General features: G+C 36.4%; 1 protein-coding gene across 5 annotated transcripts in view; it reads left to right on the plus strand.

Annotated features, from left to right (window-relative positions):
• ADGRV1 (adhesion G protein-coupled receptor V1) overlaps positions 1-16429 on the plus strand; it is a 542962-nt gene that overhangs the window by 44852 nt on the left and 481681 nt on the right. For all 5 annotated transcript variants that reach the window (XR_015168196.1, XR_015168195.1, XR_015168194.1 and 2 more), the window contains exons 10-15: positions 5306-5482; positions 7608-7831; positions 12682-12808; positions 13864-14049; positions 14792-14969; positions 15879-16042. Coding sequence is in view for 2 of the 5 variants with exons in the window: in XM_086413045.1 (XP_086269171.1) it covers positions 5306-5482; positions 7608-7831; positions 12682-12808; positions 13864-14049; positions 14792-14969; positions 15879-16042 (1056 nt within the window). In the remaining 3 variants the exon portion in view is untranslated. The remainder of the gene's footprint in view (positions 1-5305; positions 5483-7607; positions 7832-12681; positions 12809-13863; positions 14050-14791; positions 14970-15878; positions 16043-16429) is intronic.

Consider the following 16429-nt stretch of genomic DNA (forward strand, 5'->3'; position numbering starts at 1 on the left):
CCTGGCCCTGTTGAGCAAGAAGTTAAGGCAATTAGAATACCGCTGCTGCTGCTGCTAAGTCACTTCAATCGTGTCTCTGTGTGACCCCATAGACGGCAGCCCACCAGGCTCCCCCATCCCTGGGATTCTCCAGGCAAGAACACTGGAGTGGGTTGCCATTTCCTTCTCCAATGCGTGAAAGTGAAAAGTGAAAGTGAAGTCGCTCAGTCATGTCCAACTCTTAGCGACCCACCAGGCTCCTCCGTCCATGGGATTTTCCAGGCAAGGGTACTGGCGTGGGGTGCCATTGTCTTCTCCGAGAATACTGCTGCCAGAGCACATTTAGAGGTATACTTAGAAAATTTTAAAAAGCTTTAGGTTTGGCCTTCTGAAAAACATGTCGTAACTTTATTTATTTATGACTGCGCTGGGTTTTTGTAGCTGTGCATGGGCTTTCCCTGGTGGCTTAGGTGGTAAAAGTGTCTGCCTACAATGTGGGAGACCCAGGTTCGATCCCTGGGTTGGGAATATCCCCTAGAGAAGGAAATGGCAACCCACTCCAGTTCTCTTGCCTGGAAAATCCCACGGACGGAGGAGCTTGGTAGGCTACGGGGTCGCAAACAGTCGGACACGACCGAGCGACTTTGCTTTCACTTTCTGTGGGCTTTCTTTAGTTGCGGTGGCCGGGGGCTACTCTGTATCTGCGGTGCACGGGCTTCTCGTGGTGGCTTCTCCTGTTACTGAGCACAGGCTCACCGGCTTCCGTAGTTGCGGTTCCTTGGCTCTACAGCACAGGCTCAATAGTTGTGGCACACGGGCTTAGTTGCCCCATGCCATGTGAGATCTTCCCAGACCAGGGATTGAATCCGTATCCTCTGCACTGGCAGGCGGATTTTTATCCACTAGACCACCAGGGGCACTCCTTTGCCTTCTCTGCTGTTGGTGTCCTTTGGATTCAGAGCATTCTCATTAGTAGACATTGTCTTGGTCAGTTCAGGCTGGTGTAAAGATTGCCACAGACTGGGTCGTGGCTTAAACATCAGGCATTTACTCTGCTCACTTCTGGAAGCTGGGAGGTGTGAGATCAGACTCTTGGGGAGAATCCCCTTCCTGGTGTGCAGAAATGATTTCTTTTTGCTGAGTGCTCACGTGGTGCAGAGAGACAGGATCCAGATTCTTTGGTGTTTCTCCTTATAAGGGCACAAACCTCATCATGAGGGTTCTACTCTTACAATCTGGCTGCCTCCCAAAGGTCCCATCTTCAAATACCATCATACTGGGCATAAGGGTTTCAATGTATGAATTCTAGGGGTGGGGATACAAGCATTCAATTCATAGCATGTATGTTTAAGGTTTTTTGGTCCCTAGAATCTCAGTATTCAGTTCTCCCTTTGCAATCTTGGCTAGGTCAAAACTCATATGAGAAAGAAATTACTAAAACAAGTGAAATGAAGGCAGGATTTTACACAGTTGATTTTGCTTTCATGGAGCCCTGGAATTCCTATAGTAGTTGCAGTGACGTGACCCAAGAATTGATTAATTGATTGACGTGACCCGAGATTGAGAATTGATGATGCAGAGTATTGATTTTGAATTGTAGAGAACTTTTCTGTTTTCCATTTCTGATTTGTTTTCTTACGCTGCCTCAAAACCAGTTTTTACTGTGGCTAGGAAGGGTTGAGGGCAGGAGAAGAAGAGGGTGACAGAGGATGAGATGGTTGGATGGCATCACTGACTCAACGGACATGAGTTTGAGCAAACTCCGGGAGATAGTGAAGCACAGGAAGCCTGGCTTGTTGCAGTCCATGGGGAGTTGGACGTGACTAAGCGACTGAAGAACAAGAGACACCCTATATTTATGCCAGTGTTAGTCACCTTTATATTGAACTTTTAGCCTCTGAAGACATCCAATATCTCTATCCACGTGGCTGCAGAATCCCTATGTAAACAAAACTCTATTAAAAATCTTCAACTGGTCAGAATTACTCTAGTGATTTTATTTCAGCCTTCTATATGAACATGACCAGTGAAAAAGCTGGCTTAAAACTCAGCATTCAAAAAACGAAGATCATAGCATCTGGACCCATCACTTCATGGCAAATAGATGGGGAAACAATGGAAACAGTGACAGACTTTATTTTCTTGGGCTCCAAAATCACTGCAGATGGTGACTGCAGCCATAAAGTTAAAAGATGCTTGCGCCTTGGAAGAAAAGCTATGACAAACCTAGACAGTGTATTACAAAGCAGAGACATTACTTTGTTGACAAAGGTCAAAGCTATTATTCTTCCAATAGTGATGTATGGATGTGAGAGTTGGACCATAAAGAAGGCTGAGTGCCAAAGAATTGATGCTTCTGAACTGTGGTGTTGGATAAGACTCTTGAGAGTCTCTTGGACTGCAAGGAGATCAAACCAGTCAATCCTCAAGGAAATCAGTCCTGAATATTTGTTGGAAGGACTGATGCTTAAGCTGAAACTCCAGTACTTTGGCCACCTGATGTGAAGAACTGACTCATTAGAAAAGACCTGGATGCTGGGAAAGATTGAGGGCAGGAGGAGAAGGAGGTGACAGAGGACGAGATGGTTAGATGGCATCACTGACTCAGTAGACATGATTTTGAGCAAGCTCTGGGAGATAGTGAAGGACAGGGAGGCCTGGCATGCTGCAGTCCATGAGGTTGCAAAGAGTCAGACACGACTGAGTGACCGAAGAGGAAATATGAACATGACAGAGTTTATTTTTGATAATACTCGAAAAGTAAGGAGAAACTTGAAGAATATCAGAATTTTGGTGATTGTGGGTTAGAAATCTGTTTGTACTAATTCCAGACTCAATTTTTATCTATTTCTATATTCAGTTGAATAAGAAAGGTCTTATAGTGCAGACGGTCATTTTAACACTTTAGGAAGAAAGGGCATTATTAGTCACTAACACAGTTCCTTAAGGTTCAGAACAGCTGTTGGCTCTGGAAGGCTGGTTGGAAGTAAAAGGTTGTGTAGTTTGTATAGTACATAATGGATGAGCAACTTTAGAATAGGAGGCATCAGACTGCATGGAAATCTGAATGAAACTGAAGAAAGGAGAATCAGAGACATGAGCTTCTTATTCTTTAGTGACCCTCTCAGCTAAATACATTAGTCTGGGATACAGCTTTTGGCAGGCATGGGGTTACTAATGTGCTGTCCCCCTTGCAAACTGTCTGAAAGCAAAGAACAACTCTGAATGGAGTAGTCTGATTTAGCAGATGCTTAAGGAACCCAGACAAAAAAGGCTTGGAGACTAGGAAGTAAGCCATGGAAAATTAGCATTTTTGCTTTTGATCAGTTCATTTCATGGCCTTCTATATCTTCTTTCTTCCTAGTTTTTAAAAATACTATGTTTAGAATTAGTTCTGTAACTGTTTTGATAAATTTAAGTAGAATATGAATTTTCTCCTTTTTGAGAAGTTTCGAAGTAAAATATGTTGGTTTTTTTCCCCCTTGATGTTTTCAACAGTGTTATCAGTTTGACTCTGTGAATATATAGGGATGAGAGTGTTCATTCACAAACACGTTCTGACTCACACAGGACCATTGTGTTTTTAGTCTTTGCCTCTAACCAGTGTGCACTTTATATGCCAGTCAAATATGTATTTTTATTTTTAAATTTTTGTGCTATCTTTAAAAATAAATACATATATATATGTATATTATTTTTCTGTAGAAGAATAACAGTTATGTGGTTTTAACTATTTATTTCCACATTTCATTTATTTTATTAAGTAAATGCAGTATTCCGAAGAACTGAATGTTTTATTTTACTTGATTCAGTCTACATACCAATATTTGGCAAAATTAGTTTGATTTCTTTTTTTTTTTTTCTTTTACTCAAGTGAAGTGAATATTTACCAATTATGGGACTTTGGGTATTCTTCTCCTGTATATGATTTTCAAAGCAAAGTGTGTTACATTTAAAAAGCATTTACTTTTGCCCTTATAAACGTAGCACTGTTCATCAGAAAATGTGAGCATATGTGCAGGATCAGTTTAGTCCTTGTCCACCAGGGGAAAACCAATTTCAATCACCAGTGTCTACTGCTGGTTACGTAGTGGCTTCGTATCCACATTAAAGCCTAACAGAGGGCTCTGGAGAGGGAGAGATCCATACTGCTCCACTAAGTTTACAGTTGCTTTTTAACTTAAAATCTCTATGCTTTTTGCAGTCCTATAATGACTGTCTATTCCTGCAGTCACGTGAACACTGTGAGGATTGATAAGTCGGGTTTTCGAAAGTTGAAGATTTTGATGTATCAGGATTCGTAGAGAGTTCATTTTGTGTTGTAGGGGTAAATCAACACATTTATTGTGTAGCTGCTGCACTTACAGGTCTATGTCATGTTTCAGGAAAATATTGAGAAGGACACAGATCCACAAAAGTTCTGTAGTCCTGTTGGGAAGTAAAAGTCTGGAACATGGGAAATGATGATAAGCAAGCAATATGTGAAATTTAAAGTGAATTTCTCAGTTTAGTGAGGGTAGTAGTAGAAGTCGAGGAAGAGATAGAAGAAAGAGGGCTGGAGAATCCAAGGAAATTTTCCTAGGGGAGAGGGATATTTAACTAGTTTTTAAAAGCGAGCGCATTTTGATTTTTGAGATGGTTAGAGGCGATTTTACATGAGGAAAAACTTTGAAAGTTACAGTGACGGTCAAGTTCATTAATCACAGGGACACATGATGCATTTCTTTAAACATAAAGACATATTAAGTCACAATTGGAGTTGTGAATGGTCTTCTGATAGTGAGTTTTCTCTGGCAGAGAGGAGGAGTGAATGATTTGGTTGGAGATGTGGTTCAGTGGAAGGGAGGAGGCAGGTGTGGGCAACTCGCTGATGTTTGGCTTTAAATCAGGGTAGGTGGGTACAGGCAGCAAGGAGGAAAAGTGGATGGCGGTACTGGGGAAAACCGTGTAACATGGAGCAGAGATGGTGGTTTCTTTTGTGCACATTCTATCCTGTAAGGTGTCTGCAACATTTATGTCATATTCAGTGGCAGTTATAAAGATCTGGAATTTTGAAGGAGAGATCCAGAGGTTTTTAGGGAGTGGAATTTTAAGATAAAGGTCTCAGGAAGAACCCTGGGAATAATCATAATTGAGAAGCAGGAAGAGGTTAAGAGGCCAGTGCAGGAGGTTGAGTCAGGATAATGAATGAAGGAGATGGAAGTTGCCAGATTATTGGTGGCCTCTACCCATGTTTGTCTTTTCATTCAATTGAGACTCTAAAATTTTTCTTAAAAATTTCTTTTCTTTTCATTTTGTATGGTGTTTTTCTGTCTGTTTATTACAGTTGGAAGCTGTGGAGTTGGTGAATATAGTTCCCCCAATCCCACCTATAAGTCCTAGATTTGGGGAAATCCAAAATATTTCTTTGGTGGTTACTCCAGACATTGCAAATGGAGAAATTGGCTTTATTAGCAATCTTCCAATCATTTTGCATGAGCCAGAAGATTTTGCTGCTGAAGTAGTAAGTAGACTTTTTCTTATTGATGGGGCATATTGAGTTTGAGATAGAGACTTTTTTTTTGAGGGGGAGTCAGGTTAATATAGAGTTAACAGATCTTGAAAAACTTCACCGTTTATAGCAAGCCTTCAGTTTGTAATTTGACATAAAGTAATTGATGAATGTGTGATTTTTTTCATGTTTTTCCATATTTGATAGAATAAAATTAGAATTAATTGCTTACAGGAAAAGAAGGATGGTATGATGAGGCTGTTTTCAGCTAGTGCTTGTGACATTTGATAAAGTAATAGCCCAACACAATTTTTTTTTTTTAAATTAGCCAAATCATATGTACCACAAGAATCCTTGACTTTTTCTATTTCCAAGCACTCCTCATACTTGCCTTGGGCAGGATTGGGGTGGTGTCCTATGTTTGGTGGTGAAAGTCGTGGTGATAAAGTAGGGGATACAAAATCTTAGGAATTATATATATATATATAAAATTTATATATATGAATATTTCTGGATACACACACACACACTAGCATGTTCACGCATATGGCACCTCTCCCTGCCTGCCACCCGGTTGAATTTTCCTGCCATCTGTCTAGAGACCACTCTGACCTTTGACCATGCCATTCCCTGAGCCACAGTCTGTCCCTAAAACCCTCTCAAGTTCCCTCACACTTAGATTTGATTTAAACTGATTTGTGGTTCAGGTTAGGAATGTGTATAGAGTTGTTTTTGTTACCAAAGCCTCATGTCAAAATACGGTGACCACAACTTCTTTTGTTTGTGTATTTGATTCTGTGAATTGGCAGAGAAGCTCAGTTTTTCAAGATGGTTTTGATTTTTTGTATTTTTCGTAATACACTGTTTTCTTCTAAAACCTCAAAAGCATTCAGTTTGAATTCAGCATTCTGAAAGAATGGTTTGTTCTTACTCATCTATCTTACAAAGCTCTACATGTACCATTCCATATTTTTCCCTGGAGGGAAATGAGCTTCTAGGGAAAGTGTTGGTCTCCCTGAACCTGTATTCTTCTCCTGGGAAACAGCAGAAGAAGTGAGAATTTCCCTTTGTTTGTCCTATTTGCAGCCTGGCCACGCCCACTCCCTTGGGGTGATTCAAGGGCCCAGCCCTTTCTTGCTGCTTCTTTTTTTTTCCAATCTTTTCTAAGAATCTTACTTTCTTGCTAGTATCCAGCCTTGACGGTTGCTAGCCAAATTAGGAGAATGGTTAGTGAGGAAAATATCTTCCATGTTTTTCAAGATGGCCTATGTTAAAGGGCAAAGCTCAGAGGACACCTTTTTTAGGCGCTTAAAAATAATTGCATACCTACTGTTAAATATTTGTTTATATTCTTTGCTTGAAAAAACTTTATTATGATCCTTTTCTTAGACATTTTGAAAGTGTGCTGTACTCAAATGACACTACCAAATACAATTTGTTTCAGAATTATTATAATAGTTTCCATTTATTTAGTTCATGCTATGGAGAGACACTTTACTCTTCACCAGGAACTTGCAAAATAGGGAACCTCTAGCTTCATTTCACATGTGGAAATTGAGGTCAGAAAGGTTAAGTAACTTGCCCATGGAAACTCAGAGCCCTGATTTGAGTATCAGCATTTGTTTGGTTAGAAGCATTTCTTATTTTTACTTGTATTATTATTTTCTTATTTTCCCTCTATGACTTTAGGATGCATTTGATGTAACTGTGTACTTCCCAGATTTATTCGCAAAAGCTTATTTTTCAGTTTGTATTGTGATATTAATTCTCTTTTCAGAGATTCTCTGATGGAGATTTACTCTTTAACTAAATTGTTCTATGTTTTTCACGGTTCTTTGGCTCTTAAAATGAAGTCTTTTTGTTAAGACAAATCTCAGGGTAGGCATATTGTTGGGTGGGGGAAATTTAGTAGATGAATTTGACTAGCAAAAACTAATATGAAGTAATTAAATCTTATAATTGTCATGTGTAGAAAGAAGCTTGTTCAGTTGTGCTTTTAATAGCATTTTAATTGTTCGCTTCTCTATGCAGAGTGCCTAAACATTCATTTAGCGTGTGTCTATACTGACTGAAAAGCTTAGGTAGTTTGTGAGCATGTATTTCAGAAGAACTTGTTCTGTTTTTTTCTCTTTATAAGGTATGCATTCCCTTACATCGGGATGGAACTGACGGCCAGGCTACTGTCTACTGGAGTTTGAAGCCCTCTGGCTTTAATTCAAAAGCAGTGACCCTGGACGATATAGGACCCTTTAATGGCTCTGTTGTGTTTTTATCTGGGCAGAGTGACACAACAATCAACATTACTGTCAAAGCTGATGACATACCGGAAATGAATGAGACAGTAACACTTTCTCTAGACAGGTAATAGCGCATTGAGGTAGCGTTCAGTGACATGTATATGTTCATGTTCTCTGAAATAATTTTATTTCTTTTCTTCAGGTAAATTATGGAGAATAATTCTTTTTCCATGTAAAGTAAAAAGAAAAAATTAAGTAGATAATGCTCTGCTGACCTGACTTTACCGCTGTTTTATGATGGCTTTTGGTTAGATCATAAATATTATGATATAGTGAACTGTTATGCTGATATTTTTGTGAAGAAACATTACATTGAGAATTTAAGGTATTAGATACATCTTAAGCATAGCTAATATGTTGCTATATTCAAAAAATAGGCAGCAATAAATGCAAAATGTTAGGTTAGGCAAATACCTCTGCTGGCTTCATTTTTATCAAGTAGGAGGATTAAAACTTTTGAGTGAGTAAAAAGAAAGTGTTAATATTCATATAATGAAATTCTCTTTTTTATATGGAATTTAAATATTAAATAATACTTTTTTTCCAAAGAATAAAAAAATAATACACATTTAAGGGGTATTTTTAAGTAATAGTGAGGATTTACTTAACATTTCTCAAGTAAGTGATTTAGATCAGGGAAATATCAGGATCTCTCAAAGAGAATTTTTCAGTAATTCATGAAATTCCAAAAATAAAAAAATATTTTGCTTAAGTGGTTTTAATTGAGTTAAAATTAAAACCAGCTTATCTACCATAGATCTCTAAATTAAAGTTGATACATATTAAGGCTAATGTGTGATTTGAGGACTTTGCAAAATTTTCATTTTAGAAACAATAAAATTCATAGATGAATTCAGTGATTCAATAGGTGTTATTTTGCACTATTTTAATCAGGACTTTGGTGTGCTGCGATTCATGGGGTCGCAAAGAGTCGGACATGACTGAGCAACTGAACTGAACTGAACTGAAGTAGTAATAATCATTTTATGTAACCCCTGATCCTCTCCACATTTTGCTTTCAGACTCTTATAGTATTGTATAAATACAAACACATTTAATAAACCTTATGAGTAGTTTTTATTTTTATATGAAAGGAAAAAATTCAGAATATAGGGAACTAATCAGTTGAATGTCTGCTGTTCATTTTGTTTGCTTTCATAACCACGTTGTTTCTTTTTTTAAAATAAAAATTAAAACAAAACAACAGCAAAATAGGCAAACAAAGAAACCCAAAAAAGCAAAAACCAAATACTGTGTGCATGCATACACATACAGACACACACACACAGAGTCTAAATACTTATGGTTTTAATAAATATTTTACATTAAATGTTTTGGAAAGATATTTCATATGATAAAAAATTAGTGAAATGTAATGAAATGTAAACTGAAAATTATTATTTTTTCACTTATATCCTTTTTTTGTTTAAGTTAGATTTGAGTGCTTATTAAATCAATGGCCTGTCTTAAAAAGAAACTAAAGAAAAATGAACAGCAGTTATAAACCAAAGCGGCAATAATCTGTAGAGACTTTGTTAATTCATTTGAGAGTTTCAACTCTGAACTAAATGTGTAGCAAGTTCATAAGTGACTACTCTTCATATTCTTTCAAAATAGTCATTTTTAACCTTATATAAATCTTTGAAATTAACTAAATATAATTTTAAAGTATTTTTTTCTCTCTCTCTTTCCTGTGGGTTAAAGTAGTACGCAAGAAAGTATAAACCACAGGGTAGAGAATTTCAGAAGTTATTGATTCCTCTTTCAACTGGAATAAATTAGTTCAAATTCATACTAAATTTTTTTAGCTCAATTAGTAACTAGCACATACTTGTATTATCTACATGTGCGTGAGCAAATTACAAATCAGTATTCTAAGACATATTGAAATAAACGTGACAATCAAATCCACAATTAAAATAAGGTATTTCGTCAAAACCTCCATCTCAATTTTGCAAATTTTTAACAAAACTAAAAGAATGAATGAACGCTAGTGTGATTATAGTAAGTTACAGTAAAATATTGCAAGAAATATACTCTTTTGAACTATTTGAATTTTTTATCATTTATATGCAGTACTTCAATTAAAAAAAAAACTTTTGTAGAAAATATTGCAAGAAAACACTTTATTCTGATATCATTTGTGATTTTCTTTTAATGTAAAATTCAAATGGAAATTTGGTATATTTCTGTTAAATAGAGATAAAAGTTGCCCTAGTACTGAATGATTTATGATGCTTTTAATACCATACTAATTAAAAATATTTTTAAGTTCTCTCCAGATCAGAAACAACTTTATTATGCCAGTTAATTTCAGGAAAATTTGAGACATATGTAGAATATATAACTCCTTATTTATGGTATTATTTGACTTGAAAAGTGAAACACTAGGGACTATATACTCTGACATGTTTCTCAAGGCTGTTTAAAAATGCAGCACATTGGAAATCTGAAAAAGTGTTTATATTTCCTGATAGAAAGTTATATTTAAGTAATATTTGTCATAATTAGAAGATACAGTGATATCTTTTGCTTTCTTAAGTATATTCCTGTGCAACCGATGAAAGGTATATGTTTCTCTGCTGATAAGACTTTTTATTCTTTCCAAGAATAACTGGCTTCAGATCTGAGGCTGTGGGTTTTTTATTATTTTTTTTTGAAACCTAATTAAAACTACTAAGTAATTATAAGTCAGGCTGAATGAAATTTGCTCAGCTGCTGGGGTTTTGTGAGCACGCATAGTGCTTGGCAGGCTCTAGCGCCTTGGAGCGGGCCTGGAAAGGAATGTCTTCAATGGGTCTTGACATGCTGGCTGGCCATGGGGTCATCTTCCCTAAGTGGGAACTGCCGAACCTCTTGCTGGCATTTGTGAATAGCAAAGAACCCAGTGTGCGGAGTTCCCTTCAAGTGAATATGACCAGCTCGTGCGGGGGAGGGGGGGCGGGGGCAGAAAAGAAAGGCTTTCTTGAGCTTTATTTTTACCCTGCCATTCCCATTTCTAGCAGCATAGTGAAGTTTTGGCAAATACTGTCTCCCTTCCCCCTCTCCCCTGCCCCACACGCACTGTCTTCTGTGTTGGTTGACAGGGTAGAAACCGAAAGGTTTGTCGTGTTCTTTGGGTAAGTGTACCGAAGAATGTCTGGTTTGCGGTGATTCAACATTTTGTTTTTGCATGCCAGTGTTTTGGACAAGGCTTCGGTTCTGCATGACTGCCAGCCCTGGGAAAGTTCGCTTGTCCACCTGCTTGTACATGCTTTGTGTGTCCATTTATCTTCTAATGATAAGCTTAGCTGAAGGTTTTGTGTGTGTGTGTGTTAGTTTTAAATTATGAATACTATTAAGATAGCTGATAAAAATTTTGAGGATTTATGTAATTACATATTTTGAAGAACTTAAAAATTTTAGCTTTCCTGATAGTGTATGTATAACCAAGAAAACAATTAGTGTCCTTTGCTTGTGCCATTCTTACTTAACATCTTTTATGAATCTTGTGGTTGTTTCACAAAGAATTCAGAAGCAGAGCGCTCATTTCTTCCATTGATTTTTGAGTGCGTTTAAGCAGTTTCTTGCCTGCATTCTCTTTGTTGTTGTGTAAAGAACTTTTCAAAACTTTGCCTTTTTTCCAAAAGGGTAGCTTTTTTTAAGAAAGCTTAAAAATAAGTTCATTTGTTTAATGCTCAGAATGGATTTTTATATTCATTCTGATCCTGTTTTTGTCTCAGCTTATATGGACATAGGAAGTTTTAATTAATAAAAATATTCATTTAAATGAAATATGGGCAAATTTACTATGAAAATAATAATAATAATAGAAAAAGCCTAACTGCCTTATTATTTTGATTATATCTTCTGTGGCCACTAGTATGCTAGGTATTGGTTGGCAGATTTCCAAAAACTGGGGAAGGATGTTAATTCAGATTCTCTGTTACACAGGAAGTGTGCTGTTCTTTCTACATATTAATTGTGGCTGCATTGTAATTTTGAGGTTTGATCAGGGTACTTTTTGATTCAATAGAACGTGACATTTGGAAAGGTTTAGAAGAGCTTGTGGGACTGAGAATTCTCAGAGTATGCTGGCTTTTAAACCCTCAGAGCCTTACAGTTCTAGTCCCTTTGATCATTTTAATTATAGATTGAACATAAAAACCAGAAATAAAAAAAGCATCTTGTTTTAATATATTCTTTTGAGATTTGTATAGGAATTGCTATAGCATATCATATATTTCAGATCCATTCCATTCCATTTTTCGTGATGTCCTACTTTTTCTTTTACTATAAAAGAAATATTATCTATTTATATTTATTATTTATAATATTTCTTTTATAATAAAAGAAAAAGCATAAGGTTAAAGTCAGGGTGAACAGAATCATACTGAAGGTCATGAAATATTTCTAAAATCTAATCACAACTTTATTTTTTGGTCAATGTGTCTTGCTTTAGTCCAAGCAGTTATCCAACTTGTATTCAATTAGTATAATCTTATGTAATGAGTTTTTAAAAAACAAATTCAAGTGTATGTAAAATTTAAGGAATTTTATTTAAATTACTTTAAAACTATGTATTACAAGTTAAATTTCTCTAAAACTGGAAACAAGTCTATAAATTTGATACTACTTTATAAAATATATTTAAACTTTCAATTACTGTATTTTTAATATATATATGCAGTGTTTGTTTTCAATCAAATATAAAAGATATAATGAATTCAGAAAGAGGAGTTCTCCCATAAGTGTTATCAGTGACACTGTTTTGATCTTATGTGATTTTAATATACTTAAATTTAGTTTAAGTTTTAACTTCTAATAACCTTCATATCCATTATCTGAAAGTGTTATAAATATTGTAAGTAAGACTTCAAATTCAGAAGTAAGTCTATAGTTAGTGGATACCTTTCCCCTCACTGTTTTCTCCAGGGTCAGTGTGGAAAACCAAGTGCTGAAATCTGGATATACGAGCCGTGACCTAATTATTTTGGAAAATGATGATCCTGGGGGAGTTTTTGAATTTTCTCCTGCTTCCAGAGGACCCTATATTATAAAAGTAAGTATGAAAGAGATTTCAATCTGTTCTGTACTCACAACCTCAGAAGAGAAATTTCAAAGGATTTGAACTTCTGTTGACTTTTTTCCCTATCCTTTATATGGTACTTTACTGGCAGGAACATAGTCATCATCATTATTATTGGTATCATCATATAGATAACATGTAATTAGGATCTGTTATGTTCTAGTCACTGTTCTAAGCAGTCTGTGCTATATTTCAGTGTGAAAGAGACACATTGGCACTTCTAGCTGAGCCTTACACAAATTGCTTAAAGTTGTGATGCAAACCTGTTCAGTCTGAATTCAGAGTGTGGGATTATTTTTTTTTAATGCAGTTTTGAAAAAGTACTTTCCATTTACACTATTGCGCAATCTCGTCTATATTCCCCACGCTGTACACTTTGTCCTTGAGCCTCTCTTATAGCCAGTAGTTTTTACCCCCTATCCCGACCCCTCTATTGCCCTCACTCCACTAGTAACCGCTAGTTCTCTGTATATGAGCCTGCTTCTTTTTTGTTATATTCGCTAGTTTGTTGTATTTTTAGATTCCACGTTTACGTGATATCGTACATTATTTGTCTTTCTGTCTGACTTACTTCACTTAGCATAATGCCCTCTATGCCCATTCACGTTGTGTGTTGGTTGCTCAGTTGTGTCCCACTCTTTGTGACCCCGTGGCCTGTAGCCTGCCAGGCTCCTCTGTCCATGGGATTTTCCAGGCAAGAATACTGGAGTGGGTTGCCATTCCCTTGTCCAGGGGATCTTCTCAACCCAGGGGTCGAACCTGGGTCTCCTGCATTGCAGGCAGATTCTTTACCATCTGAGCCACCAGGGAAGCCATTTGGCAAATGGCAAAATTTCTTTCTTTTTGATGACTGAGTAGTATTCATTCACACACACACACACACACATACACACACACACATCACATCTTTACCATTCATCTGTTGATGGACACTTATGTTGCTCTTTTATCTTAGCAGTTATAAATAATGCTTCCATGAACATTGGGGTGCATGTATCTTTTTGAATTTTGTGAAATTTTTTTTTAAGGAAGGAGAATCTGTAGAGCTCCACATCATCCGATATAGGGGAGCACTGGTTAAGCAGTTTCTACACTATCGAATAGAGCCAAGAGATAGCAATGAATTCTATGGCAACACAGGAGTACTGGAATTTAAACCTGGGGAAAGGGAGATTGTAATCACCTTGCTGTCAAGATTGGATGGGATACCAGAGGTATGGGATTTTATTTTTTTCTTGTGCCTTTGTGGAAAGTTGATAATATCTACTGTGTTATGAACATAAATAGTTTGAATGTTGGCAAGGAAATACAGGAAAGGAAGCAGGCAAGAAAAGATAAAGAGAAGTATACTTATGTTTGGAAACTAAAAAACAAGCTTCAAAAGCAAAGTAAGAGTCATACCAATTTGAATTGTCCATTCTTACATAAAATGATAGCCCAATCTGAAACTTATGAGTTTTCGTCTCCTTTTAGCTTTATATATGTTAAACATTGTTTTATATAATCTGTATTGACTGAACTTTCAGGATGTGGTTTCAAACTGAAGAAATTTTTCTGTAAAATTACTCTTTTAAAGAAAATAAATTTAAGTTTTAAATATATTAAGAGAACCAGATATTGTTCCGTTATGTATGTACATCATTGCATATGTAACTTTTAAATTAATTTAATTTTATTAGTTTAAATGACTGGAACATCATTATAAGATCCAGTCTCCTTACTATTTTAATGTAGTAACGTGATTTGTCTTTTCCGTTTTTGAATAATGTATATTTATACCTGATATCTCTCTTAATTGATGGAAAAATGTTAAAAATTTAAAAAAATCAGCTTTGTTTTTTTCAGTGAGTGCATCGTTGTGAAAAATTGATGGTATTAATATTTTTGAATATATATTTTTATTTGCTCTGAAAATTTCAACTTTTTATTTTTCCTAATTTGACATGCTCACTTTAGTTGGATGAACGTTATTGGGTGGTCCTCACCAGCCACGGTGAACGGGAAAGCAAGTTGGGAAGTGCTACAGTTGTCAACATAACAATTCTAAAAAATGATGATCCTCATGGGATTATAGAATTTGTTTCTGATCTAATTGTTACGATAAATGAAAGTAAAGGAGACAATACCTATAGTGGTAATGTATTCTACTCCTTATATTCCATTACTCTTTACTGAAGAAAAAATTTGGTGTTTTTAAATTTATTTCTTTAGTAGGTAGTTATTTTTAGTTGTCCAGCTGCTTTAAATTACACATGGTGTAGAAATTAGTGTTTTAAAAATCATATTTAAGATTGTAATTTTTATTTCTTATGCAGTATTATGATGATGGTGGCTCAGATGGTAAAGAATCTGTCTGCAGTGCAGGAGACCTGGTTCAGTCCCTGGGTTGGGAAGATCCTCTGGAGAAGGGAATGGCTACCCACTCCATTATTCTTGCCTGAAGAATTCCATGGACAGAGGAGCCTGGTGGGCTATAGTTCATGGGGTCACAAAGAGTCAGATACGATTGAGTGGCTAACACACACATTACAGTTATATTTTGATTTCCATTGACCGAATGCAGTAGAACTCAAGCATTCAAAAGAATGGGTTGAGTCAAATAGGAAAAGCTGTGAAACTGAGAGTTACATCTGGGGAACTCTTGCAGTGGCGTGAAATGAGACGTAATTTATCTTTAGAGCCATGTCTGTCTGGATAAGAAAATCGTTTCTGAGTGTGCAGCTTTCTCTGACTGTCTTTACCAAATACCCTTATAGGACTTTGTGATAGATGTACCTAGACACCATTCTGTTCCCTGTGCTGAGTGACTTTTAAGATCTCAGACTGTGGTAGCAAAGATTGAGTCCGTTAATTTTATCAATTGTATGGCTATAGAGGAAAGACTGGGTTAATTTATATATACCTTGAGGCTGGGCTAAGCAAATGATTGATTTTTATTAAAAAGGGGGCTTATTTTTACTTCTCTTTGACCACTTTCTTTACTCATCATTTTAAAATTGTTTAATATGTGATCATGTGTGTTGTACCCATTTGTATTTCACAGCTGTTTATGGTGTGATAAGAAATCGAGGCACCTTTGGTGATGTTAATGTATCATGGGTTGTTAGTCCAGATTTTACACACGATGTGTTTCCTGTCCGAGGATCTATTTTCTTTGGAGACCAGGAATTTTTAAAAAATATCACCATTTACTCCCTTCCAGATGAGGTAAATGTTACATGTTTAACTCTTACTGTTGTTTAATAGTTATTTTTTTATTGAATATTAAACATCTGGTAATACTTTGCCATGAGAGTATGTGATAAAGAGCTCAGGTATAATGTCTTAACTATAAACCAAAGTGATTTCTAGGTGGCTCAGTGGTAAAGAATCTGCCAACCAATGCAGGAGATGCCAGAGATGCCAGTTTGATTCCTGGATCGGGAAGATCCCCTGGAGTGGTAAATGACACCCTCTCCTGTGTTCTTGCTGGCAAAATCCCATGGGCAGAGGAGGCTGGTGGGCGATAGTTCGTGAGGTCACAGAGAGTCGGACATGACCGAGTGACTGAGCGCACACACACACACAAATCAAAGTAGAAATGTTATTTTTGGT

The sequence above is a fragment of the Bos grunniens genome, chromosome 7 (assembly GCF_055505025.1).
Source record: "Bos grunniens cultivar Pamir isolate PY7600 chromosome 7, Bosgru_T2T1.0, whole genome shotgun sequence".
NCBI lineage: Eukaryota > Metazoa > Chordata > Mammalia > Artiodactyla > Bovidae > Bos > Bos grunniens.